At 37.3% G+C, this 26,040-nt stretch overlaps 1 protein-coding gene across 1 annotated transcript in view; it reads right to left on the bottom strand.

Moving 5' to 3' along the window:
- Positions 1-1,799: 1,799 nt before the first annotated feature.
- MAPKAPK2 (MAPK activated protein kinase 2) overlaps positions 1,800-26,040 on the bottom strand; it is a 76,671-nt gene continuing 52,430 nt past the window's right edge. Inside the window, exons 2-10 of the mRNA XM_032217984.1 lie at positions 18,910-19,049; positions 16,103-16,167; positions 12,374-12,453; positions 10,923-11,049; positions 7,731-7,806; positions 5,663-5,787; positions 4,800-4,885; positions 4,621-4,701; positions 1,800-3,640 (exon numbers count right to left, since the gene is read on the bottom strand). Of these exons, the coding sequence (XP_032073875.1) occupies positions 3,497-3,640; positions 4,621-4,701; positions 4,800-4,885; positions 5,663-5,787; positions 7,731-7,806; positions 10,923-11,049; positions 12,374-12,453; positions 16,103-16,167; positions 18,910-19,049 (924 nt within the window). The 3' untranslated portion in view covers positions 1,800-3,496. The remainder of the gene's footprint in view (positions 3,641-4,620; positions 4,702-4,799; positions 4,886-5,662; positions 5,788-7,730; positions 7,807-10,922; positions 11,050-12,373; positions 12,454-16,102; positions 16,168-18,909; positions 19,050-26,040) is intronic.

Here is a 26,040-nt window from a genome sequence, read left to right as displayed (position 1 = left end):
AAATTAATGGGTTTTTTCCATTTAAAAAATTTCAAAAAGACATATTATAGATTTGTGTGACTGAATCTGGATTTTTAAAAATGTTCCTTATATTACCATTGTTCCTAATAATGACTATGTAAAGTTTCGCATACTTGGCAAACTTCCAAAAGTTTACAAGCATCACTAAAGAGGAACAAATGTTTAAAAATGTTCCTTTTTACGAAGCAAGGGAGTCACTAAACCATCTTGCATGATTGAAATAATGAGTTTTATCTGGCTCTCAGAGGTATGCTGAGATGTTTGTTTTCACATCCTGTATTTAACCCAGGCTTCTTAAATGACAATTCATTTAAAATGACAAATTCTTAAGTTTGAAACATTGACTCAACAGCAAAGGAGACATGTTGCGCTTTCCCCATTGTAACTAGCCCAAGGATTGGCAATCGTAACTTTCACATAATTTTGTGCTCATTCAGCTCACACGACTTAGTCAAAATGAAAGATGTCTGGCATCTTCCCATTCTACTTGTTTCTCACCCTGCCCACCAATCAAAACCTATTAGCCAGAAACACGGGAAATAAAAATGCTGTGTGTGATATCAATCACACAGAAACTGCCCAGCCTAATCCAGAAATTAAAAGAAGCTCATTTGAAAAGGTCCATTTTCTTTCTGAATAGTGACAGCTCCAAATGTAAGCAAATGGCTCCGTCTAGAGGAAACTAGAGGAAACATTCTTCCAGAAATTAAAGAAACATCCCTCCAGAAATTTATAAAGCTCATTTGAAAAGGTCCAACATTCAGTTGCTTTCTGAACAGTGATAGCTCCAAATTTAAACAAGTGGCTCCGCCTAGAGGAAACTAGGGGAAATATCTCTTCAAAAATTAAAAGAAGCTCATTTGAAAAGGTCCAACATTAATTCCCTTTATGAACAGTGATAGTTCCAAATATAAACAATTGACTCTGTCTAGAGGGAATGTTCAACCAAAATGAAGAGCTGCTTCCTCCAGGGAATTGCATTTCCAATATTTTGTCATCATCCTGGGGAAAAGATTTGTTGTCCAACTGAATATGTCAACCAAATGTTAATATTTTGTTGCATCTGTCTCCACCACAATCTAGGATAATCAAACTGATGAGGGGGATAGGCAAGTACCAACAGGATTCTAAAGGAACTTTCCTCCTTCCCCTTCTATTTATGTGATCATTAGCTATGACATTGGTTGATAATAGAAGTTGTAAGGAAACACAACTGGAGGTTTAAGATGGTGGAATTTCTATTTAAGACTATGGAAAGACTAGAATGGAGTTATGGAAAAGTATGTTAAAAATGACAGCTTTTAGCATCTCCAGTCAACATGGCTGGTGCTGTGGAATGTTGGAGGTTATAATTCGGCAACGTTTTTAAAAATGCAATTTTGCTCATTCATAGACAAAGTTCTGATTGGGTGCATTCAGCGACTGTTCAAGCTTTATGTATGTAGATCTTTGCATTACTCAGCAGATTGAGGGATTTTATTTTTTGTATCACCAAAGCCAACAATGTGTCTGTGACTACTGAAGGAGAGGCCACTAAAGTCCTCTGCTATTCCACTCAATGAGAGCAGACTCCTATCAGAAAGACTCACAAAAGATGACAGGATTTCCTTCCAAACAAGCATGGCCAGAACTGTGCTGGTAACTTTTATAAGTGCAAAAACATGCACATATGTTGATTACAATAAAGCTCAAGGACATGTAATTATCATAGTGGAAACTGTCCAGTCAGACTGGTGTGCAAGGCAACAATTAACAAACATAAACACAAAATCAAACACTGATGTATTAGGTGTCTTTAATCCAAAATGAGGGAAAGCAGGAAAACAGACCAAATCCTCGTTAGCAATAAGACACCCAAACAAACTGAACATTTTTTTTACAAATTAAAGTTCCTTACAGTGTCTAAAATGTCACTAAAAGCTAAAGTTTTCTTTTCAAATGGAAAGGAAAGCAAGTATGTGTGCTTAAAAAATACCAATAAAACAAATATGATAAAAGATATCCATTCATGGCAGGATATATTGGGTGGAGAGGGGGGAAGAAAAATTGACCATCAGGAAAATGAGGCAAACTTGTATACAAAGATTTTCTCCTCCATGAAATAATTATAAGAATCAGAAAAACTCTCAATTTTAAAAAAGATAATCCCAGCTGAAGTTTGCAAACTTTGTAGCTACATTCCATCTTATTGAAAATAAGAATGTGGCCCTTTGGTTTTCTAAACAGAATTCACACCATCACCATCACATATTTGTGCCACATTGCCAACTACTACCTACAAAAGGTATTCATCCAACAAAAAAACCTTAAGTTTTGTGGCATTTATCCTTTTACTCTTTATGGCGAGGGCAGACTCCATCCTACGTGAATCTGAATCTATCTGAAGCTTCCATGCAATGCTTATCTCAAATGTAAGCAGTCAGTCTCAAGAGTTGTGGGTTCTTAGTAATTTTTTTTTCAGAAAAAAGGGGGCCACCATGAACAGCTACAAAATGCAACAGCATGACTTCTTTTAAAATGAATTCAGTTTGACACTGAATGAGATGATGGAAACTGGGCAACAAGACATATTTTGGTATACTGCTCCAGGATCAGCTAATGAAAGAGATCAGTTAACCAGCAAACACCTTCTTTCTGTCATGCTACCTAAATACCCTGAGATCATAATTGATTTCTGAGTGCATCATGGATCCCACCATTATCCCTCAGAAATTCAAGTTAAACTGAAAAAAGTGGGGACTTTCTCCTTCTACTAAACATCCTACCACAGCATTATATATGATCTGCTAAATCACAAGCAAAAGGGAAATAATCCTGTGCATACCGGTGAGTGACAGAAAGTTTAAGATGGTATCTTACACTGGGACATTTAATTAATTAACTTTTTAAGATTGGAAACTGAGGTCTTTACAAGTTGCACAAACAACAGAACAGTTCTTGTTAAATGAAGACAAAAAAAATCAACAATGTCTTTGTTTCAGATGGGATTTCTTCAATGACCCAGAAGCTCCTTTGAAACAAACCAAAAGCCTTTATCTTTAAACAAAACAATCAATACCATAATACTTCGTGCAGGACTCTGTTGGGATTTCAACTCTACAGTAATTTTAAAAATATAGATATATATATTATTATTAACCCTTATAAGGTTATCACAGAAATTTCAGTGTTTCTGAGGGTCAAGGGATTACCAGGGGAGATTTTACCAATAAAAATCCAATTATCAGAATATTTTTCCTATTGGACCATAAAAACAAAATTAAAAATAATAAAATGGTGTATTTGTACAGCAGCTGTCTCCTGCCTCATTTTAGAAACATCAGAAACATGAAAGGCAGCTAGAACAAGTAACTAGTCTGATATAAAGAATTGAATTCCATGTGTTTGATAGGACAGTCTTGTTTCCAATTTCTTTTTAAAAATATATAGGTATCATTATTGCTTTCACAACCATCAGCCTGGCTCTATTCAATTCTCAGTGAGGGAGATCTGCAGTTTCAGAAGTATTTGCTTTCTTCCGCCTTTTCATGAGCAGTGGATTAGAGGAGTCTTCAATTTTCTTTATTTTAATCTGTTCATAATCTACCCTCATAGTGGCCAAGGCACTTGTCATCTCCTCCTAAATTGGGGTAGAGAGAAAACAAAGTTGCAGATTAGCAACAGAGAAATGAAGCCACAGCAAATTTAGGGAAGGTGGTAGAGGTCTCATAAAAATAGATCAGCATGCATAAATGATAAGGAACACTTCACCCCTCTGGAGGTCCCCCACTCTATTGTTTGGGGCCTCACATGCAAAACTGCCATTTTCAGTATTGGCTTTTTAGAATACTATTGCCTCTGTTCCAAATTAAATATCTTCAAATGACTTTTACCTGCTATCTTTTATACTAATTGCATAGCAATGTTAACAGTTAAATTCTGAGGCGCTCAGTGACCAGCTATTCCTTTTATTTTGTTTAGCTGCTACCAAACATTTATAAAAAATATGGGTCTACTGCAGATTCAGCCTGGACTTTGATCAATCTTTTAGCAGATTTAATTTTTTCTAGTATAAGACTGAAAGACAGCGGGAAGGAGGGTATCCTTCATTTTGTACTTTGTTTATGCCAGAGATGGCTAACCTTTTTGGCGCCGAATGTTGAAAGTGTGGGAAAGCACACACGTGCATACATACCCATAATGCAATGCATGTGTCACATCACCCCGAGTGCTCCACCCCACACATGCACGTGTGACCCATCTGCACCCCACCTCCGCGAATGCACGTGCAACCCCCCGCATGCATAAGTGACCCCCCCCCCACAGGTCCACCCCACGCATGTGTGTGCATCTCCCACATACACCCTACCTCCTGCGCATGCATGACAGAGGCCCGAAAACCAACTGGCCAGTGGGAGGCACATGTACAGCAGAGCTGAGCTGAGCTGAGCTGAGCTTGCGTGCCCGCAGAGAGTACCATAGGTTCGCCATCATGGGTCTATGCATACTCTTTATCATTACAGCATATAGATCTATATAAATGTATATACATTTATATAAATGTATATAAATTTAATAATAAAAAATAAAATATGTGGCATATAGAATGTAGGGACTTACTTTGACATCCTCCCAAAGGTCTTTCTCTTCTTTCAAAACTCTACTAGTATGCAAAGGTGTCTGCGGCACTTGCATTGATTGCTATGGAGAGAAAAGAAAAAGAAAATTAGTATATTCTCAGGTGTTCCTAGATTAGACCACAAATATTTGCTTCTAATAAACAACAACTGAGCTCTTACCATGATCCATGGATGATTCATGAACTCTGTTATAGTCATCCGCTGGGTAGGATCTGTTTTCAGCAAATTTCGAATCAATTGTTTAACTGAAGGAAGAAAACATCAGATATATCAATACAATGTGAGTATGTTTTCTCATATGCATGATGTGATGATGGTGAGGACAAAATTTTCTCCTTTAGTCCAAGAGATACAGCACTGCAACTTCATCTCCCACTGCTCTCAGGTTGGCCTAATTATATAAGCATAACAACACATTAAAGCTAATATAAGCCAATCCCTTCCCCCAGCATGGCACCTTCCAGATCTGATGGACTACAACTTCCATTATCTTTTCCAAATCGCTGGCAGAAAATAATACAAACTACAATCTAACATATATGGAAAGGCCATGACCATATATTTTGTCAAAATATGAAGTGACATTCATTAAGGAAAGCCTTGGAAACATTTTCAGTCTGTTTTGATATTTTGCTGTAGTGAGTGCTGAAAATTAGAAATATATGATAGTGGGGCCTTTAATGCCTGCTTTCTTAAAAACTCATACTCCCTATAAACTTTCATTCAAAATGCTTCTCTGGTTGATTCTACATTGCAGAAGCTGAAGATAAATTTACCAAACATCTTCATTTAAGAATACAGTATATGAATGAATTCAAAACTCACAAAACAGATCTCTTGGGTCATGGCCAGGTTATGGAATGACTTTAAGTTTTCAAACATTAAAAATTACACAGTTTCTCCTAAGACCCTTTACTTCTTTTCTTATTCAAAGCATGGGTTTGAAACTCATTAAGCTCACTCACTTTTTTCTGTTTATTTTCCAAAACAAAACAATAGTTGAAGTTCACAATAATATTTACCTTCTTCTGATACTTCAGACCATTCTGGGTTTGGAAATTCATATTGACCCATCCTAATCCTTTTTTTCATTCCTGGAGAAATCGCCAAACCATGGTTTGAATAAAAAGGAGGGTAGCCACATAGTCTACACAAAACAGAGAGAGGAATGATTTTGCATTAGTTATTTTGAATCAGTCACTTTCAAAAGCAGTCCCATATGATATCTAATTGTGAGATTACTAAAGTGTGAATCACTATAGGCTGCTCCTATCTTCCAAGGGTCACTTGCAGCTTCAATGATAAGAGGTGAATGCAGAAACAGTGAAGGTACATTGTGCTCCTTAATCTGAATCCTCATAGGGTGTTTGATGATAGAGGTTGTATATACTGAGCTCACATGGAAGAAAAATGTAAAGCTATGACCTCAAGAATACACTCCGAAAGAGGGAGGGTGTGATATTAATCACCAGAGGAGCAGGAATAAGCTTTAATAGCATCCCTCTTCTTAATTTAGTAACCCTGATAAAGAGTATGCTGGGAAGATTAAATTCAAGAATAAATTCCCACAGGCACTCTCTTCACCAGAAATATCATGGTTCCAGTAGCTGTTAGTCAGTGTTTTTCAGTCACCTCACTTCTGAGACTGGACTCAGCTGGTAACCAAACAGTGGATTGGTGAGCTAGAAGAAGCCTAACTGATTGCAACGGCAGCTGTTTGCTATGGAAAGCTGCAGACAGTAGTCATCACTTGCTATTATCTGGTGGTTTTTTTTTAGTATTCATGGGACTATGTGTGTCCTTACCTGACATAATGGCCCTCTGCTTTTGTTTGGAAATACATTAAAATAGAATTCTGGAAAATTTACATGATGGTTCCAGATTAAATGGCTTAGAAAGAAAAAAATCTTGTGTTATTTTTCTGAATATTAGAAAAAATAGTTAAATGATCTTGAGTTCTCATAGTGTTTTCCCCAGATTTTGTGACTGTGAAGGAAATTCAAGTATTTGTGCAGATGTTTGGCACAATAAAGCAATAATTTGTATGACAGCATTTGAAATAACCTGGTTTAGGAAATAAAGGTGAGATATTTTCAGTGTTCAAATAATCCCTTATTCCCATAATTCTAATGAATTATGGGGCAGAATTTTATCACAGTCCTCGGTTATTAGAGTCAAAGGTCCATCAATAGTGGCTCATCTCACCCACTCAAAAAAGTAGCAGACCCCAGGACCTTATCTCTTGTTTTCGATCTGCTGTTCCTCAAAATTCAAGAGCAATCAAGTGTTCTTTGTTCTTATTATATTTCTGCATCTTAAGAAGAAAGTATGAGTTATCCTCACTGTTGCTCTCAATTGTAGAAACCTGAAAGAAATCCTGCCCATCTCTACAGCCTCAAAGGTGCATTAAATGTTTATATAGTAGCACTGGCAGCTAGCACTCAAATGACAAGACAAGGTATTCCCCTTCAGAGCTGACAGGGGATTTATGCTGGCTATTGGTTGTCAAGATATTTTTTACAGCCCAGTATGGAAATCATAAACTCTACCTTCACTTCCCCACTTCACTTATTTGAAACTGGAAAGTCGTGTTTGTTTTTATCTGGGTTGTCTATTTTACCATTTTCATATATGCACTTTAACTTAAATGCTGACTTGGTGACTGGTGAAAAATATCAACCAATATGATTCAAAACTGCTTAGAGATTCAAATGTCAAGATCAGCTTTTGGAATGAAGCTTATGAACATTGCCGATACCCCTATACTCATGAATTATTGTTTTCTCGAATGGAAATATAAGCAGCAATACCAAGACATGCAATCTTTCCATTCTATCTTATAATTAGGCTTTATCACTATTTCCATTTTGACAGCCTGCTCACACTCCGCCCAGACCTGGAAATAAACTGAGCTTCTAAGCATATTCTGTGTGTCACCTTTAGTGCTTGCTGATAATTATCTTGAACTGGATAACTGATTTTAAAAAGTTGATATATAATGGAGGGCCTGCTTATAGGTTCAATAAAATCAAAAATACAGTATAGAGATCAGAAAATTCAAAGTGATTCCAAGTAAGCCAAGCTACTTACAAAATATACATGATGACACCAAGGGACCACATATCACAGGATTTGTCATATTTCTCTGGGCCTAGTACTTCTGGAGCTAAAGGGGAAAACAAACGGAGATTTAACTGAATATGAGTATCTATCTGCTGGGTGTCCACAAATGAGGCAACATTTGTGAAGTAGAGAAGATAGAGAGCAGAAAGATGTATCACAGGAAAGCAGCCATTATACTGCATGAGTGCTAATTATTTTTTTCATCTGCAAAACCTGAATGAGCATTCCTGTTTTGGTAGCTTAACCCATAACCACAGACATGCAGTCATAGTGATCGCAACAGTTTTCCAAAATGTTCAGAACACCCCTATTTTTAGAAATGGACCATTCCAGTTGCGAATTGCTTTTGTTTTCCCACCAATAAAAGTGTATGCAGCATCCCACTTGCGTCAGTTGTTTGGTGTTTTCGGTAGCAGCATTTGAATTTGAGTTTCGGTCATTTTGACTGCAGATCTTTGTTAATGTATTTCTTTTTATAATGTTGGGGCCACGTTTTCCACCAAAAGGAATGCAATTTGTTGATGCAAACTTTGAATAAACTGTTCTATATTGGTATGGAGAAGCAGAGCGTGATCTGAGGGAAGTGGAATCAGATTATGATGAAAATTTTGTAATGGACGATGAGGAACCCCCACTGCCATCAATTCTTACATCAGCAATGATGAAGCTCCCAATGAAATTGATGACCAGGTACAATCTACGTTGTGCAATAATTTATATAGCAAGAACAAATTCAGATGGTCTTCTGCACCTTTTTGGAAGCAATAGATCCAGAACTGCTAATCACAATATTGTTGTGCAATTACCTGGACTATGGCCAGCAGCTAGAAATCTCAGAAATTCACCTACTCCCCTAGAGATTTTGAAATTATTATTTTCTAAAATAATTATTAGTGCCATCCTTCTGTGGATCGATGTAAAAATTAGAGAAGAAACATGGAAGTTCAAGGATGAAGAAACAAAAAGTTATCTGCGTGATGTGGATTTGATATTTTTTGGTTTACTGCTCTATACATCAATGTTTAGATCCAACCATGAAAACATTGAATGTCTTTTTGCTACTGTAATAGCAAAACAGCATAGCTGTAATAGCATAGCCAAAATAGTAAGTCTGTGGTTAAGGGTTAAAACAATTGTCTTGTCATGATGAGTAAATTTCTCCTCACAATTGAGAAGAAGAATGAGTCAAATATCAAAGGAGAGGGATGGAGGTCTCTCAAGAACTTCCTATAACCAGAGAGCAAGGAGAAAGATCTGAGAGTCTTTCACCATCTTACTATAGCTGATGCTAAAGAATAAGAAAGGTGGTGGGAACATTAGAGAAAGGAATGTTTCAGTCCTATATTTCCTCACGTGAGAGATTTTTCCCTTGTCACCTGTAGCTCTGAAAACTGGACACAAGCACCAAACACCCTTTTTGTTGAAGTAGCAGAAAATTACCATTTAACACAGCAATAGACCACCAGGCTGTGTTTTAGGAAGAAAGGGAGTATGCTAATTCTGAAGAAAAGGCTGACATTATTAGGCCATTATGGCAGGTAAAAAGCAGCACTAGAAGAGCAAAGTATGACATGGCAGGATAATGAAAGAAATATTTTATTTTAACAAGAGTATAGCATTCAGGCTATTACAAAAGAACAAATTGTCCATTTAGGAACTTATTACCCCTGGCACTGTGCCTGGAAAACCCTTGCTTCAGTATTTGCAATTTGGACACAATTTATTGGCACAAACTATCCATTCAGTTGCCTGGAAAGCCAACCTCACTGAGAGTGACTGATAAATACAATTTGAAAGTTTGCCAGCAAAAGATCAGTAAGGTCACACGAAAAGATTTAAAAGTTGCATAAGTCATTTTGTAACTGAGTTGGGTGTCACTTCACAGTCTTTTAGAACTAAATCAACAGGATGGTTAAGATATTTCACATAATTTGTATATATAGGCATTGTCTTTTTTCTTCATTTATAGATTTAGAAACTTAGTTTTTTCCCCTTAAGAAAGCAAGCTTGTTTAAATTGGACATTGCAAGTAGAATTTCTACAGACTACTCCTCATATTAGGAAGCAAAAATGTCAAAACAATTTAAATAGTCCCCCCAGGTGGAATAAACTAATTGAAACCCATCTTCTGGATATGCCAGTAAATCTGGCTTCAATTCTGCCCAATTCATGTTGAAAACAGAAATGTAAACATCCTAAGCATATTTGTTCACCCAATCAGTAAAATTAGGTGGATTAACTCTATAAATGGATAGTTTGGCCCATTTTTGCACGAAAAGGGATATATTTGGTTTTTGATTAGCACACTGGCAATCTCATTCCAAAATTAAGGTGTACCCAGAATAATACTCAGATTTCATTCTGCTCATGTTTAAATATGCTGAAATTAAAATTAAAGAGTATTACTTAACTTTTACTAATATTAACACGTTCCATATATTTAATATGTTTATGTTTTTAATGCCCTGGCAACTTCTGACATAACTACTTCCACAACGTTCAAGGAATGCAGAGATACTTTGCTGCCACCCAACGGTTGTCTGGAGATTTACAACCCAAATTTTGTAGCCTTAGAAATTATGCTTCAGATCCTATTAAGTGCTGTCTCGCATTCTTGAACATTTTGATTCTTGTTCCATCCCAGCTCTTTTCAGAACTCATGAGCAATATGTATGTCCATCACCGTCCCTCTGAAGATACAGATAGTCTTCAACTTCCAACCATTCATTTAATGACTTTGAAGTTACAGTGGGACTGAAAAACCTAGCCTCTCACAATTTGCCACACTTATGACTGTTGCAGTATCTCTATCGTCACAAGATCAAAATTTGAACGTTTGGCAAGTGGCTCATATTTATGACGATTGCAATGTCCCAGAGTCATGTGATCAGCTTTTATGGCCTTCTGAGAATCAAAGTCAATAGGGAAGCCAGATTCACTTATTAACTTAACAACTGCAGTGATTCACTTAACAACTGTGGAAAGAAAAGTCGTAAAATGGGGCAAAACTCACTTAACAACTGTCTTGCTTAGGAACAGAAATTTTGTGCTCAACTGTGGTCATATATTGAGCATTACCTGTAATTGCAGAAGCCTGTAAGATTCAATATCAAAAAAGGATTGTGTCCACAAATTACCCAGTGTAGTAAGGTTACTTACCCACATAGTACGGTGTATAGCATGGTGTAGCTAGGGAATTATGTGTTGTGGTTTCTTTAGCAAAACCAAAGTCTGTAAGTTTTAATACAGCATTAGGCCTTTTTGAGGTATATAGAAGGTTTTCTGGCTACAAGACATAAAAAGATAAAGTCCTTAATCAAAGGTATCTTCCACATCAACTTCTAAAACTTGCTCCATAGAAGATAAAGAGTCCACCACATAAAATCATGTAATGCTATTTTCCTCTGTAATTTCATTCAAAATAATTTTATTCAAAATAATTCCTAGGATTTATTTATATAATAATTTTATAGGTCACTTCATATGCATGACTAAATCTGTAGTTGATTTCAGATCCTCTAAATCAGGGGTGTCAAAGTCAAGGCCTGGGGGCTGGATCCGGTCTGTGGGAGGCTTAGATCTGGCCTGTGGAGTCGCCCTGGAAACAGCAAAGAACCGGCCCACAGTGCCTCTGCCAGCGAAAACAGAGTTCGGGAGGGCTGTGTGCAGCCCTCCCAAGCTCTGTTTTTGAGGGCAGAGAGTTGCGTGAAGCCATCCCAGCTGAAAATGGCTTTTGTGAGGGCCGCAGGTGGCACTCCAGAGTTCCGTTTTCACTGGCAGAGGGTTGCAGGAGGCTGTCGCAGCCAAAAATGGAGCTTGCAAGCCTGTTTTAGCTGCCAGAGTGCCCGGGCCACCACAGGCACCCCTGACACAAGTGACATCGAGCTTGTCACACTCACCCTGGCCACACCCACATTGGCCGCCCAAGATCAAACACAACCCTGATGCGGCCCTCAATGAAATCAAGTTTGACACCCCTGCTCTAAATCAATCCCTTAAATTGTTCTTACTCTTTTACTCTGCCAACAGCTAACAGTTAGGGTAAAATAGAGTAAGAACAACCTTTTTTAAAATTAGAACATTTATTGCTTGACTTCATTTATGTACTGTACACTCACAGTCAAGAGGCCATCCCTCATCAGCTGTTAGCCATATCATAACTTAAAAACCATTTAAATTAAGAAAAATAAGAACAATCAGTAAATGAAAACAGCAAGATTATAAAAGAAAGGCTATACCACAATAGCAAGCAAAAATATTGGGAGCAAGGTGAAATAATTCAGAGGAATGTTAAAAGGGCTGAAGAAAGGATTTTGCCTGATCCTACAATGACATAAAATTAAGGCAGATATATCCTTCAAAGGAGAATGCTGTATAAGCAGAGTGTCACTGATTTTAAAAAGCCCCAACTATGGTTGTAACCTGTCTAAACTCAGAACATTCATCATGCACAGAGCCCTTATAATCTGCCAGTTTAATTTTTTTTTAAATCACATAGTTCAAGCATACTGCATTAAATAAGGCCTCTTTTTATTTGTGGAGATAAATGTATTTAAGAAAAAGCTTTGGAAATTATCAGTTATATTGCATAGGTCTAAGATAATACATACCTTAACATCCCGGTGTGCAATGTTGATAGAGTGTAAATACTGGATGGCTTCTCCAATACTTTTCATTATTTCAGAAGCCTCTGAAGTAGATGAGAGAATGAAAAAGACTCCATTATTCTCAGTAATCAAACAGGCAAAAAAAATCACATCTGAATTAAAGATCACAAGGACATTGCAGTTCTGTATTAGCTTAAGATTCAGAGCATAATCAAATCTAATATGGCTACAACTTGCCCAATGTGCATTTATATTATATTTCTCTCTTTCCTTTTATAACATGGTTCTTCTTTCCTAATGTTATAAATTACTTTTTTCCAAACTGTTGTTCACATCATAGGCTGAGACAGACTGTCTATCCCGCCTATAGGATTTGACGATGTCATATTTAAGGGACTGATTTAGAGGATCTGAAATCAACTAGAAATCTACATCACACTGAAATACCATCCCATAGCTTACCTCTTCAATTCTATTTTAGGATACCAACCATGGTGTTTAGGCTGGAAAATTACTGTATGTTCAACATCTGTTCAGAATCTCAATAATTTAATTTTTTTTTAAAAAAATCAGGTTTGAAATTGTTAATTTGAAAGCTTCTACATCCCATAGAGTAAAGATGATGTTAAGGGAGACTTTGATGGACATTACTGGAGGGATGGAGCTGTTTTTTTAAAAAAGTCACTGACATTGCTATCTGTAAAAAGGAGGGCACAATTCAAGACTAATGAAGGACTTAGGTTAATCTGAGGGAAATGGGCTGTTAAAAATATGAAATATAAATAAATAAATACAGTTTTGGGAGAAAAATGCTGATAGAGTAGTTAGAATGCAGTATTGCAAGGTAACTCTACCCACTGCCAGAGTTCAATTCTGACTGGATCAAGGTTGACTCAGCCTTCCATCCTTCTGAGGTCAGTAAAATGAGGACCCAGATTGTTGGGGGCAGTATGCTGACTCTGTAAACCGCTCAGAGAGGGCTATAAAGCACGGTGAAGTGGTATATAAGTCTAAGTGCTATTACTAAGTGCTATTAAATTAACCAATTTCATTGTATTTAAATACAATGACAATAAAGATTATACTTATACTACTGCTATTCATTGCCAACACCAGCTTTAAGCAACAGAATGACAAACTATACCTCAAGCACCACCAAAAAGACTACATCAAATATATTATGTATAACAGGAAATCTAGATACAGATTATTTTAAAAAGACCATGAATTACTCATGTAATTACTGATGTATATAGCTGTCCTAGTAAGATGCGACCTGGAGAATATACAGGATAATATTAATGTAAGAAGCATGTATTTAACTAATATAAAAATATATCTGAGGAAATGTAAGAATAGATAAGAGGTATAGTACTGGAAAAATACTGGAAAGTATTCATAAGATTTCAAAGAGGAAATAATCCAAGTAGCTTTTAGATCAAAAGATCAAGACAGAAGATTAAAGCCTGAAGCCAGAGGAACAGATGAAAGCAGAATAGATGAAAGCAGAACTTTAACATCAAGTAAGAAAGGCCAAGCCATACATACATACATACATACATACATACATACATACATACATACATACATACATACATACATAGGAAGTCATAGAGAAAAAGACTATATGTTTTATGGATGAGATTATAGAATAACAAAAATGAGCCCTTCTCCGAGGGAGGTGGGCAGTTAAGAAATATGAAATGTAAATAAACAAGAAATATTTAAGGAGATAGGAGATATTCAGTACAGTCCCACCAGAAAACAGACAATGGACTGTTAAATATGAAAACACTAGATGCAAATGAAAAGAGATCTAGAGATTGGGGGAAATTGTGTCTGTGAGAGAGAGGGGGGGAGGGAGGGAGGGATGGCAAGGGAGACAAAGAGAGAGAGAGAGAGAGAGAGGGAGGGAGGGCGAGGAGAGAGAAGTGTATGTCAAATGTCAAATGAAGAGAAGTTTCACACAAGGCAGAAGGAAAGATAGTTAAAATAGAATTGAGAATGAAAAATAAATGGAAGATATTTCCTTCTTCTTTGATTTGACCCAACCCTTGATTGCCTTTATCATGCCAGAATGTGGAATATATTAAAGCTACTGGGTGGGTCCAAACACCTGATTATTATAATGAATGAAAAACTGATACAGGAACTGAAACTGAAGAAACAGTGTAATTTGGAGTAAAAAGGATATGAAACAAGGATCTATATTGTCACCATATATTTTTACGTTCTATACTTTTGGAAAGGGTAACTTAGCCTCAAACTGGAGGCTAAAACTCCAAGAGTCTGAAATGTGCTGAAAATATTTTGCTAGCAAAAATTTAAAAAGTCTAAAAAGACCTCATTATGAAATTAAAAGTGTACACTGAAAAGCAGATTAATGTTAAGTATTAAAAAATGCTGTCAACAGGCATGCTCAATGAACTTACAGTTGGTGGTCAAGAAGTGAAGTAGATAGTTTTGTTTTCTTGGACTTAGATAAAGATGGGCAGAGCACTGGAGAGGTAAAGAGGAGATTAGTGCTATGGAGGAGGGACATAATAAACAGACAAAAACATGAAGGACATGAAGGATTAGAATATGTCCCTGATAATAGAGATCAGAATAGTTAAAGTAATGCGTTTTCCAATGGTAATGGAAACTTAGGAGATGGAAAAAGAGCAAGAGAAAGGAGATAGATCGTGAAATTGGGAAGTTACAAAAGAGTTCCATTGACAGCAGAAAGAATCAATCAAACAACTTAGAACAGTTACAAACTGACCACTCCTTTGAAAAGGTTATTAGTAGTAGTAGTAGTATGTCATTGCTACATTAGCCAGGAGACTACAATGCTAATGCAGATTAGTAGTTTGGCTGCCAATTTACTAGTTCTGCTGTGGTACATGCTTGTGCGCTTCCCAAGGTGCACCACAGGAGGGCGAGCTAGCTTTGCACCAGAAAGAAAGATGAGTAGCTCTTCCTTCAATGTCCCATCCAAGGTCCCCTCCTACACAAGATGCACCTCACAAATGGCCATCACAACCAGGAAGGTTCAGAGCTGGCAAGAATCTGACCACCTGCACAAAGCACCAGCTTATTTCCCTGCTCAAGTGTTCCTATTTATCTACTTGCTCAGGACGTGCTTTCGAACTAGTAGGTAGGCAGAAGTTGAGGCAAGTGATGGGAGCTCACCCCACCACAGGGTGCTAGGACTCGAACCACTGGAGCAAAGACCATCTCCAGTGTCATTAAGCCACTGAGCCACCATGCCTCCTTTGAAAGGATGATCAGCAAGAAAAAAACTCTTATATTTTAGGCATATCAGACTGGAAAAAGCAATTAGGCTGGCAGGGTTTAGGAAACTAAAAAAAGGGAAAGACTATGGGTAAGGTAGACAGACAGGATCAAAGACATTGTGGGGAAGTTACTGGAAAAGCTATGATGTTATTTCTGGAGACAAATTGAAACATTCATCATCCTATCACCAGAGTCTGGGCCAAATTCAGTAACACTTGACTAACTAGCTAACTATTGATGCATTATGAGATCAAGAAAAATAAGACACACACAGTAGATTTAGTAGCCTAAAGTTTATCCAAGCCTGTTCAAAATAATTGTTTGGAGACCCCTTGGAAGAATTAGGCTAGGTACATTTTGCAAGAAGTCTTTTTCAATAGTGCCCTTGTTAAAAGATAGCCGAATATGAACATCTGTATGAACCTAGAAGAAATCTATTCTATCCCTTCGTACCTCTTTCTGTGAAAGCTTGGTCTCCTCTATCTTGAATTCGACTGAAGAGTTCCCCTCCATCCAAGCTGAAATTCATAAACAAATTTAGTTATGATAACAAGTGCTGTCTCAGATCTTCAGAATATCGTTCCTTTTAAGAAAATTGAGCATTGCAGGAGATTGTCTAATTACACTGAAGCACTAAACTAGCAATGTTCAACTTGGCAGCTTTGAGACTTGTACACTTCACCTCCCAGAATTCCCCAGCCACAATGTGTAACAGCCATAATGTGGCTCATAAAACATAATTTCAAACTATAGTGGCTGAAATCAGGCATTGCTGCTAAGCAAAAATCAAACTATAAAATCTTGTGGTTACATAAAAAAATGTTAACTCAGTCACTGTCTCAATATTCAGATAATTGTGTTCATTGGTTAAAGAAGAAACAGCAGAGTTATATATCAAGTTACACTAACACATCAGACGTGATGCAGTCCACCAAAAAACAGTACATCCTCTATAATAAATACAGGGTATTAGAGGTGACACAAGACAAGTATTGTCTCAACAGTAAATACGTTAATATTGCTAATCAAATAAAAACATGTATAAATGCCAGTGTTAAAGGAATGGATCAGTAATGCAACAACTACAAAGATTAAAATATATAGCCACTGAAAATATATTCCACAACATAATTACTCCTGTAACCAAGAAATGGATTTCTACCCGCATTCGAGGCCACAGGACCAGGCATCCTTATTAAGGATTTGCTTCCTTAATAAACCGTTCAAAAAAATTGCTTACAGCAGTAAGATCCACCCTGGGATGTAAATTTGGTACTTGGAAAGGCACCTAAGATTTACAACCTCCAAATGAAAGAATGAGAACGTTGCTTATTTTAAGCAGCTTTCTCTTAAACGTTGCTGCTATTGGAAGGTCAGATGGTCCAGTTACTAAGATAGGTAGTGGCCAACAGAATCCAAAGGTGCCACAGGATTCTTGGAAGTAGAAATACTTTGGAATGGCCAATGGCAAGATAGAACTCAGTATACAAGTGTGCTAAGTCTGCAAAGATTAAATACTCTGATAGTAACTCTGCATTCACAAAAATACTAGCATCAGTAAATTGTAGACAACATTATTACAATAAATAATATTTTTCAAGCAAGGTGGTTTATTTTTGACACAATTCATTTGCTCAATATTGGTACTTGCAAAGGTGAATAGCCTTCAGGACACCTATTTACAGGTTGAGAGTTCCCTAAAAATCTCCCACCCCCATTCATAGAAATTAAGCTTTAAAAAACCTTTTACTAAAATGGATGGATGCTTTAGAATCTCCTTCAACAGAGATACCAGAGAAATGACATTGCTTGTCAAAAGAGAATAAATGCCTACGGTCCCAAATGTGATTTCCCACAAATGCTCTGCTCAGAAGTGATTATAGCTTCTTCTTTTTTTAAAGTTCTACACTGGTGGCATTTTGTTGCTTTGTATTTTAAAGTCTCACTGGTGCAGAGAAGGCAAGAAAAGTGATGGTGAGGCCATAACATTCCCCACTTTTACTTTAGAGCAAAATTCCTGGGGGGAAATTCCTTTAACTCTCTCTACAAAGTCTCAAAATTTCAGTGATGCACTGATGCCAACCATTCTATTTGGGTGGAGGGACCTAGAATCTCTTCCAATGCTTAAAAACTGGGCAGAAGCATTTCCCACCAACTGAAAGGAGATGCAGGTCAAAATTCTGTCTCTCTTCAGCCCACACTTGCTCTCACACAAACCTGTCTGTCTTCCTGACTATGCCCAATGGCCAGCATGAAGCTAGGCACAGAGGAAAATATAAAAGACCCGCAATATGTGTGGAGGTATGTACAATGGAGTTGTCCTAAGGGCGTTTTAAAGAGGCAACTGGATTTTTTTGTCTTTGAAGATATTTAGCGTCTCATCCAAGAAGCTTCTTAAGCCTGGATGGTGGGGAATGGAAGGATTTATATTCCTTGCAGACATCTCGTCATTTGCATTCTTTCAGAGAGTCATTGAGGCCACTTTGGGGGTTGTGTGTGTCCTCAAGGTCACCTGTGTCAGAGCTGAAGAAGTTTCTTGGATGAGAAGCAAAACTGCACCTTTGGGGCAATCATGACCTGGATGCCTGAGAATCTCCATAGACAAGTAGAATGGAGTTAGCACTTTGCTGCAGCCCACATGGGCAAGTAGAAAATGAAAGAAGCAAATCATTCTGAATCATTCCATCTCCTCTTACCCCTGTCCTTCTCTTCCAGGACTTATTATACCACCAATTCCCTCTTCCTCTTTCAGCTAGAGGATGCTTATTTACTTAAACTGCAATATGCTCAAGTTTAAAAAAAAACTTGTTTCCAAAAAAAATCTTACTTTTATATTTAAATTATGACTTAAATTGATTGGATGCTTTAATTTACTTTTGAGTATAAGATGGGACTACCTTTAGAAACTGCCCAGAAAATTCAGCTGATCCAAAAAGTTGCAAAAGTGCTAACATAATCACTTAGCGATTAATACATTATCTGGTCCTTGAAAGATAGGATTTGACTTCTGTTATCTTTATGAGCCTGATTCAACAAGTTCCCCTTGGTTATGTAGCCCTGAGTGGCCAAGGCTAAATAATGTGAAAAACCATATTCTTCCTATCCAGCTATGCTGTTTACAAAACCTTTATCCTACATGCTTTGTTTTGGCATAAGGCAAATGGCATAAGGCAAATTTTTAAAAAGAAGATCTCCATGGAGGGGAAGGGCATCACGATGCCTCTATATTTCCACTCCCTCTACCAATAAATGACACTCACCATTCCATAACTATCAGGAGACATTTTCGACCCTGGTAAAGATTTTCATAGACATCCATGATCTTCACAATATGGGAGCACTGAGATGCTCTCCAGTGGAGTTCAACTTCTCTTCGGGCTTTTGGACAATCTTGCAACATCTAGAAAGGAAAGAGAAGAAAGAGGGATTTCTCCCTTAATTTTGGAAGCACCCTTGAGGGCATATTTGGTCAACATTAATCACTAACCACAGGATACTGCAGATTAGAATCTCAACCGCTTTACCAATTGGAAACTAGATTTCACATGGCCTACCATAAGAACACATTCGTTAAAAATGAATGACTCACTATTTTTACATATCTGCTACTTCCAAGTACTTCCTTTGCATTCCTGGAATAGATAAGACAATTTTTTCCCCCAGTTTGTTCTTTGGCTTGTGGTTATTAAGGGTTTTAAGGTCCTTTCCTAAATTCACATCCTGGATAGATATTTCTCATTTTGTGATAAGTTGACACAATCAAAACCTTCAAAATCACTTTAAGGGCTTCACAAAAAGAAACTAAATTATGAAATATTTTGAGCATTTTAAAAAGGTCTCAGCTCATAATAAAGCAAACACATGTGCCCTCTAGTGGTGGACAATTATAACCTATAGCAGTGATGATGAACATTTTTCTGCTTGGGTGCTAAAAGGGCACACATGATAGCGTGCACATCCATGCCCACACTCATAATGCAATACCCTCCCCCACTGCGCATGCACACACAACCCCCCTGTGTTCCACCACCATCCCTGCAAATGCGTACAGGCCTCACTGAAGCCTTCAGACTTCTGGTAGGCCCATTGGGCCGTTTTTTGTCCTCCCCAGGCTTCAGAAAAGCCTCTGGAGCCTGTGGATGGCGAAAAACTGCCCAACAGGCCTACAACAAGTTTGGAAGCCCAAAAATCAGCTGGCCAGCATGCGCTATCACGCGTGCGCGTCCTTTTAGCACCCGAGCAGAAAAACGTTCGCCATCATTGCTATATGTTATAATTGTCCACCACTAGAGGGCACATGTGTTTGCTTTATTATGAACTGAGACCTTTTTAAAAGGAGAAATCAGCTCAACAGGAATAAATATGGCAGATATGAAAACAGGCCAGGGCTCCTGCAGCTTTGTTACATAAATTAATCCTGATGAAATTCCTAATGGTAATTCTAAACCAGAATCTTCTGTGATTAGTTTAATTTGTATTAAGCACAGACAAATTAAAGCTTTCTCTTCATCCATTCCTCTAAGAAGAAAGAGATGAGGAGGAAGCCAGAATGCAAGGGATAAGTTTCTCTATAGCTTGATACTAGATCAGGGGTGTCAACCTCAAGGCCCAAAGGGTGCTTAGATCTGTGTGCGGCCCTCCCAAGCTCCATTTTCGCTGCAGGAGGCCATTGCAGTTGAAAATGGAGTGTGGGAGTTCATTTTCATTGGCAGAGCATTCAGGCCACCACAGGCACCCAGGAGTGACATCAAGTTGGCTACATTCACCCTGGTCCCCCAAGGTCAAACACAACCCTCAGATGCCTTAGAGAATAGTTTCATTCCCTCTTCTTTGCGGCAACTCCTGAGATATTGGAACACTACTATCATGTCTCCTCTAGTCCTCCTTTTCATTAAACTAGACATATCCAGTTCCTGCAACCGGTTCCTGCAACCGTTCTTCATATGTTTTAGTCTCCAGTCCCCTAATCATCTTTGTTGCTTTTCTCTGCACTCTTTCTAGAGTCCCCGCATCTTTTCAACATCGTGGCGACCAAAACTGAATGCAGTATTCCAAGTGTGGCCTTACCAAGGCATTATAAAGTGGTATTAACACTTCATGTGATCTTGATTCTATCTCTCTGTTTATGTAGCCTAGAACTGTGTTGGCTGCACACTGCTGGCTCATATTTAAATGGTTGTCCACTAGGACTCCAAGATCCCTCTCAGAGTTACTACTATTGAGCAAGGTACCACCTATACTGTACCTGTGCATTTCGTTTTTCTTGCCTAAATGTAGAACCTTACTTTTCACCATTGAATTTCATTTTATTAGATAGTGCCCAATGTTCAAGTTTGTCAAGATCCTTCTGTATCTTAAGCCTGTCTTCTGGAGTGTTAGCTATTCCTGTCAGCTTGGTGTCATCTGCAAATTTGATGAATTCCCCATTTATTCCCTCATCCAAATCATTGATGAAGATGCTGAAGAATACTAGGCCTAAAACAGAGCCTTGGAGTACTCTACTGCATGCTTCCCTCCATGTAGATGCAGTTCCATTGAGGATTTCTGAAAAACCATGCCAAATGCAGGGACTTGTCCTGGCAGTCTCTGAGAATTGGGCATGATTGATCAGAAGGGGAAAGAATCAGCAGTAACTGAATATTGGAAGAGAGATTCCCACTTTCCAGATTTCACTTGTTATGCCACCACTAAGTATTGCTTCCAGAATTTTAAAATAAAATTCTCCTGTTCTACAAAGAAGAATGTAAGAATCTTGCAACTTCAAAAGATAAACATGTAAACAAAGGGAAGCTGTAATGGTTTCATTTAACCAATAATTTCTTTTTATACTTACATAAGTATAATTGTATTAATTGGCCTAACTGTTCCCATGTAATATGACATCTGGACTACTTTAAAATTAGCCTTCAGTATTTAAAGGGAAATTGGTAGTTCCAGTTCTGTACACGTTGCTTTTAAAAGTTATCAAACGCATATTACAAGAGTAGGCTTAAAATGGAGGAAATTCCAGACTCTGAAAAATTGTGTGGAATACTTTAATAAATATTGGAGATATTTTGTGCTTATACTGACATAAGATCCACAGAATGTCTGTATCTTTTTGAAGCATGCCTAGCCACTCATTTACAAACTCCTTCCTAAATATGACACAGAGACAGCAAAAACAAATGATAAAATGATGCAAAACTTTAATGATGCAAAATAGAAATAGTCACCACACAACAATGGGAAGAACTGTGAACAAAATTGATACATAATGTTTTACTGATAGTATACAATTCCACCAATAATCTCCAAAGTAGATAAATCATACAATAACAATGTTGGAAATGTCATGGAGCAGAAGGAACATTTTATCACATGGGGTAGACACATCACCAAATTCAAGCAAGAACAATTCATATATATATATATGAATGTATAATACATTATACATAAAGCAAATACAAACACTTACAACGTGGCTTCTAAGGGGGCCTATGTTTTATAAATATTATAAACTGGTCAAGGTACAAAAAAAGGAGATTTTTTTCAATCAACTTTTTTGGATGACTTCTGTTAAGTTTCTTCATTTCTAATATGCATAAACAGCAACAAGTAAATATAGAGTGGAGAACTTAGTGTTAAATATTAAGCTTAAGACAGAAACCTTTATTAAGTAACATAAAAATTATGGTTTTTGCAGCTATTTATCAACCCCACACTGGCTGTGAATATACAATTTAAGCCACCTTATATTTTAGAAATCATAGTATTAATACATTCCCCCTTATTTTTAAAAGTTTCTATTATATAAATTTAACTCAAAAAAATCACGTACACTCTTAGATTGTCATGAATATAATCAACAGACAGGAAATCATCCCAATACAAAGCCAATTGTGCCACCTGGTGGCAAAAGTTCATCCATAAATTAATAATCCCACATTGTTATATAATTTACATTCTCCTCTTCAAAGTGGCTCCTGGGAACTTTAGTTAGTACAACCTTGCCTAACCCCCTTAATCCAGGCAGCCCAATTGGCAGTCACAATTACAACTGGTAGACACAAATGCTGTCATTCTAACTATGTTCTGCCTAAGTTATTTTTCATGGTCCCAAATCTTTCTATAATGGTATGTGAGAATGACTTTGGGAAATGAAAGGAAGAGCTGCAAACTATGCAACCATAAGCCAACAGAACAAAAGGGACACAGGAAGCATTTCAGAAAGGGGAGAAATGCTTTCACACTTGCTATCAGAGGAGAATGTTTTCTCTTCATATCTTATCTTCCTAGTGAAATCATTCTAAAATCCTGCAGTATATTCCTTGCTGGTTATTCAATTTCCCCAGATTATAACGTTTCTTCAAAAAGGAACTCTTCTATCCCCCTGAAATCTTTTAGCTAACTTTTTCATTGGGATTCCTTTGGCTGCCATAGAATGCAAGTGCACAAAGCACAGAATTCCATCTTTCACTTGAAAGAAATAACCTCTGTCTAAGCTATGATGAGAATTGTAATCCAACATAAATGGGGTGGCACTAGATGAGAAAAATTAAAATATTAAATATATGCCTCTTTGTAACATAGACTTTTTCAGATTGTTTACAAGAGAGATATTCTACTGCTTAATACTAAATCCTGGCTTTCCTATTTCATAGGAAATGTTTATCAACCTAGCAAATCCTCCACCATTTATCTATGTGCAGCTAACAGCTGCCACCTTTGGGAATAAAACTTGTTAAGTAGTGTAAACTGTGCCTGCTCATATATACAACATTGAGGTGTCTACATTTGAAACTTTCAGGGTGTTTGATGGAATCTAAATTAGATGCCAACTATAATTGGAATCTAAATTTGGCTTTTTCCAGGATTTTTTTTTTAGCAGAAATCAAGGCAGAACACATTCTCCCCCACCCTATAACATGCTTGTATCTAATGTTTTCCTGGATGATTGTTTTAAGAGGAACTTTCAATCATGTGATAGTTTCTCCTTCTGCATGGAATTTGTGTTATATTCAGGCAGGCAGCAATGGTTTAGTGTTACAATGCTTCCCTGGCAAAGAAAAACTACTATGTTACCTTAGCAAACTACTGATTTCTAGACTTGGAAATATTTCTCTGGGGTCTAATTCATTTAATTATATGTATACATTGTTTTTAGATATTGATGTTAACAAGAATAAACTCTCTAACAAAGAACAACATGCTTTACACAGAAGGGAGAGAAAGAGGCAGAAAGAGAAAGAGAAAGAGGTTCTTACTCGGGGAAACACGATAGCCAGCATTTGACTTAGCTTCTCAGGTCACACAGTCAGGGCTCAAAATAAATCCTGTCTTTCAAGCAGACAACATCAAAAGAAATACATAATCTCAAACTTGAAAGATTGGAGAGTTGACTTAATATTATAGCAGCATTTGTCACAAGCCGACATGGATGGTTAAAAGTCTACCAAGAGAGTCCCCCAATACTGTGCAAATGTTGCCATCTCATCTCCAAACATGGGAAGCCCGATCAACATATTAACATGTAGCTTCATTCTGTGGTCAGAGGTATTATCAGGGAATTTCATCTTCTCTAGCACCTGAGCTTAAGTATTTTCTATTAATGTCAAGCTTTCCTGACCATTAGCCAGAAAACTGTCAAAGGGTATTACAGTGTAAAGTTCAAGATATAAAGAAAAATCCTTCTACTTAGCCAGCAAATGTGTTTCTGGCCTGTATAATTTCAGACTGTCATGGGCTCACGGTTGTCTTAAACGTTCTTCCATACAAAAAACACTCTCCATACCAAAAAAAAATTGAGCATGTCAAAGAAAAGAGTTCTAGACACACCTACAGTATATCACAGAAGTGAGTACACTCTCTCGCATTTTGCAAATATTTAAATATATCTTTTCATGTGACGACACTGATGAAATGACATTTGGCTACAATGTAAAGTAGTGAGTATACAGCTTGTATAACAGTGTAAATGTGCTGTGCCCTCAAAATAACGCAACACACAACCGTTAATGTCTAAACTTCTGGCAACAAAAGTGAGTAATTGATATTCCTAAATGATATTTTTCTTTTAAAAAATGTAGAAGCATTTAATCATTTAAATTCCTTCCTACATTTTAACATAATAAACTCAAGAAAAAACAGGATAAAACCTTCACCATCTTTGACATCCTCTTCAGGGGTATATTCTTCAAAGACTGTGAAGTACAACTAGTTTTGCCACCTAGAGTAGACCCATGGCAAGATGGGCAGCAACTAAGTTTAACAATGTGTTACTATTTATGGTTGTATTTGGGAGGCAAACACTAGAAATATTTTTACAATAAACTTTAATTGTAGGATGAATACGGAGAAAATAATATGCAGGGGAAGAACTGGGGTGTGGAAGAACTTCCAAAGTGTGTGACAGATTGTGGGAGTTCTTATCCTAGATCAGATTCTCCCTGACTACTTTGGTGCCTCCCAACAGGGAAAGCGTTATAATCCAATCCACCCTGCCAGCTGCTCTTCCCTTAATTCCATCCAAAACAAGTTTGAAATTCCTTTACCTGATTCATCCCTGGAAGCCTTTCCTAACAGACAAGATCATTAAATGAAACTACACTTTGTATATTGCTAATATTAGAAGAAAGGGACAAACACCAGAGGGTTATTTTGATCTGATGTCTTCTTTGTAAACTTCAATGGAGCATCATAGAAGCATGGATTAGGTCAGCATTTCCCAACCTTATGCCCTCAGGAAGTGTTTGATTCTCACAACGGCTTACACTTCTGAGAATTGCAATTTCAACATACATTTGGAGAACCTGATGAACCTAATAGTGAAAGCCACATAAAAGGCCTAATCACTTAACAAACCACTCCCTTCATCCTGCTAAATTACTACTGCAATTTTTATTTTGCAGTAAATCAAGCTGATGATTTATCAATTATTTAATCAATCAGAGAGTTAGGCAAATGCAGTCGCAACTCCCAAATCAACCACACCAATGTTCTGTTAATCCACGGAGCTCCTGAATTACTTCCATTTCAAACATTATTATTTTTTTATCAATTTATCCCCACGCCCTTTCTTTTTCTTGGATTCATCAACATTAGTTTGAAGTCTGATGCCGATTATCTCCAGTCAGGGCAAAATAGAGATACAGAAATTGAAAAGAAATAGCAGAATCAGTTATCTAAGCAATAATATGTGAATGCCTAATAGGTCAGTCAGACTATCTTTTTTCACTCAGCTCTTCTTTGCTGGTTGATTTAGCAGCTGTCAGTACAGGCACAGGTGTGTATCAAGATTCTCCAAGTCCCCTAGTCCACAATGTAAGAATTGGGGGAGGGGAGGAGGAGGGATATCCACAGATAGGACAAGTAACATTGCTGCCCTTCAGTGTTAAATTCTCAAACATCCA

The sequence above is a fragment of the Thamnophis elegans genome, chromosome 5, assembly GCF_009769535.1.
Source record: "Thamnophis elegans isolate rThaEle1 chromosome 5, rThaEle1.pri, whole genome shotgun sequence".
Taxonomy (NCBI): domain Eukaryota; kingdom Metazoa; phylum Chordata; class Lepidosauria; order Squamata; family Colubridae; genus Thamnophis; species Thamnophis elegans.
This window is presented reverse-complemented; position numbering and strand designations above follow the sequence as displayed.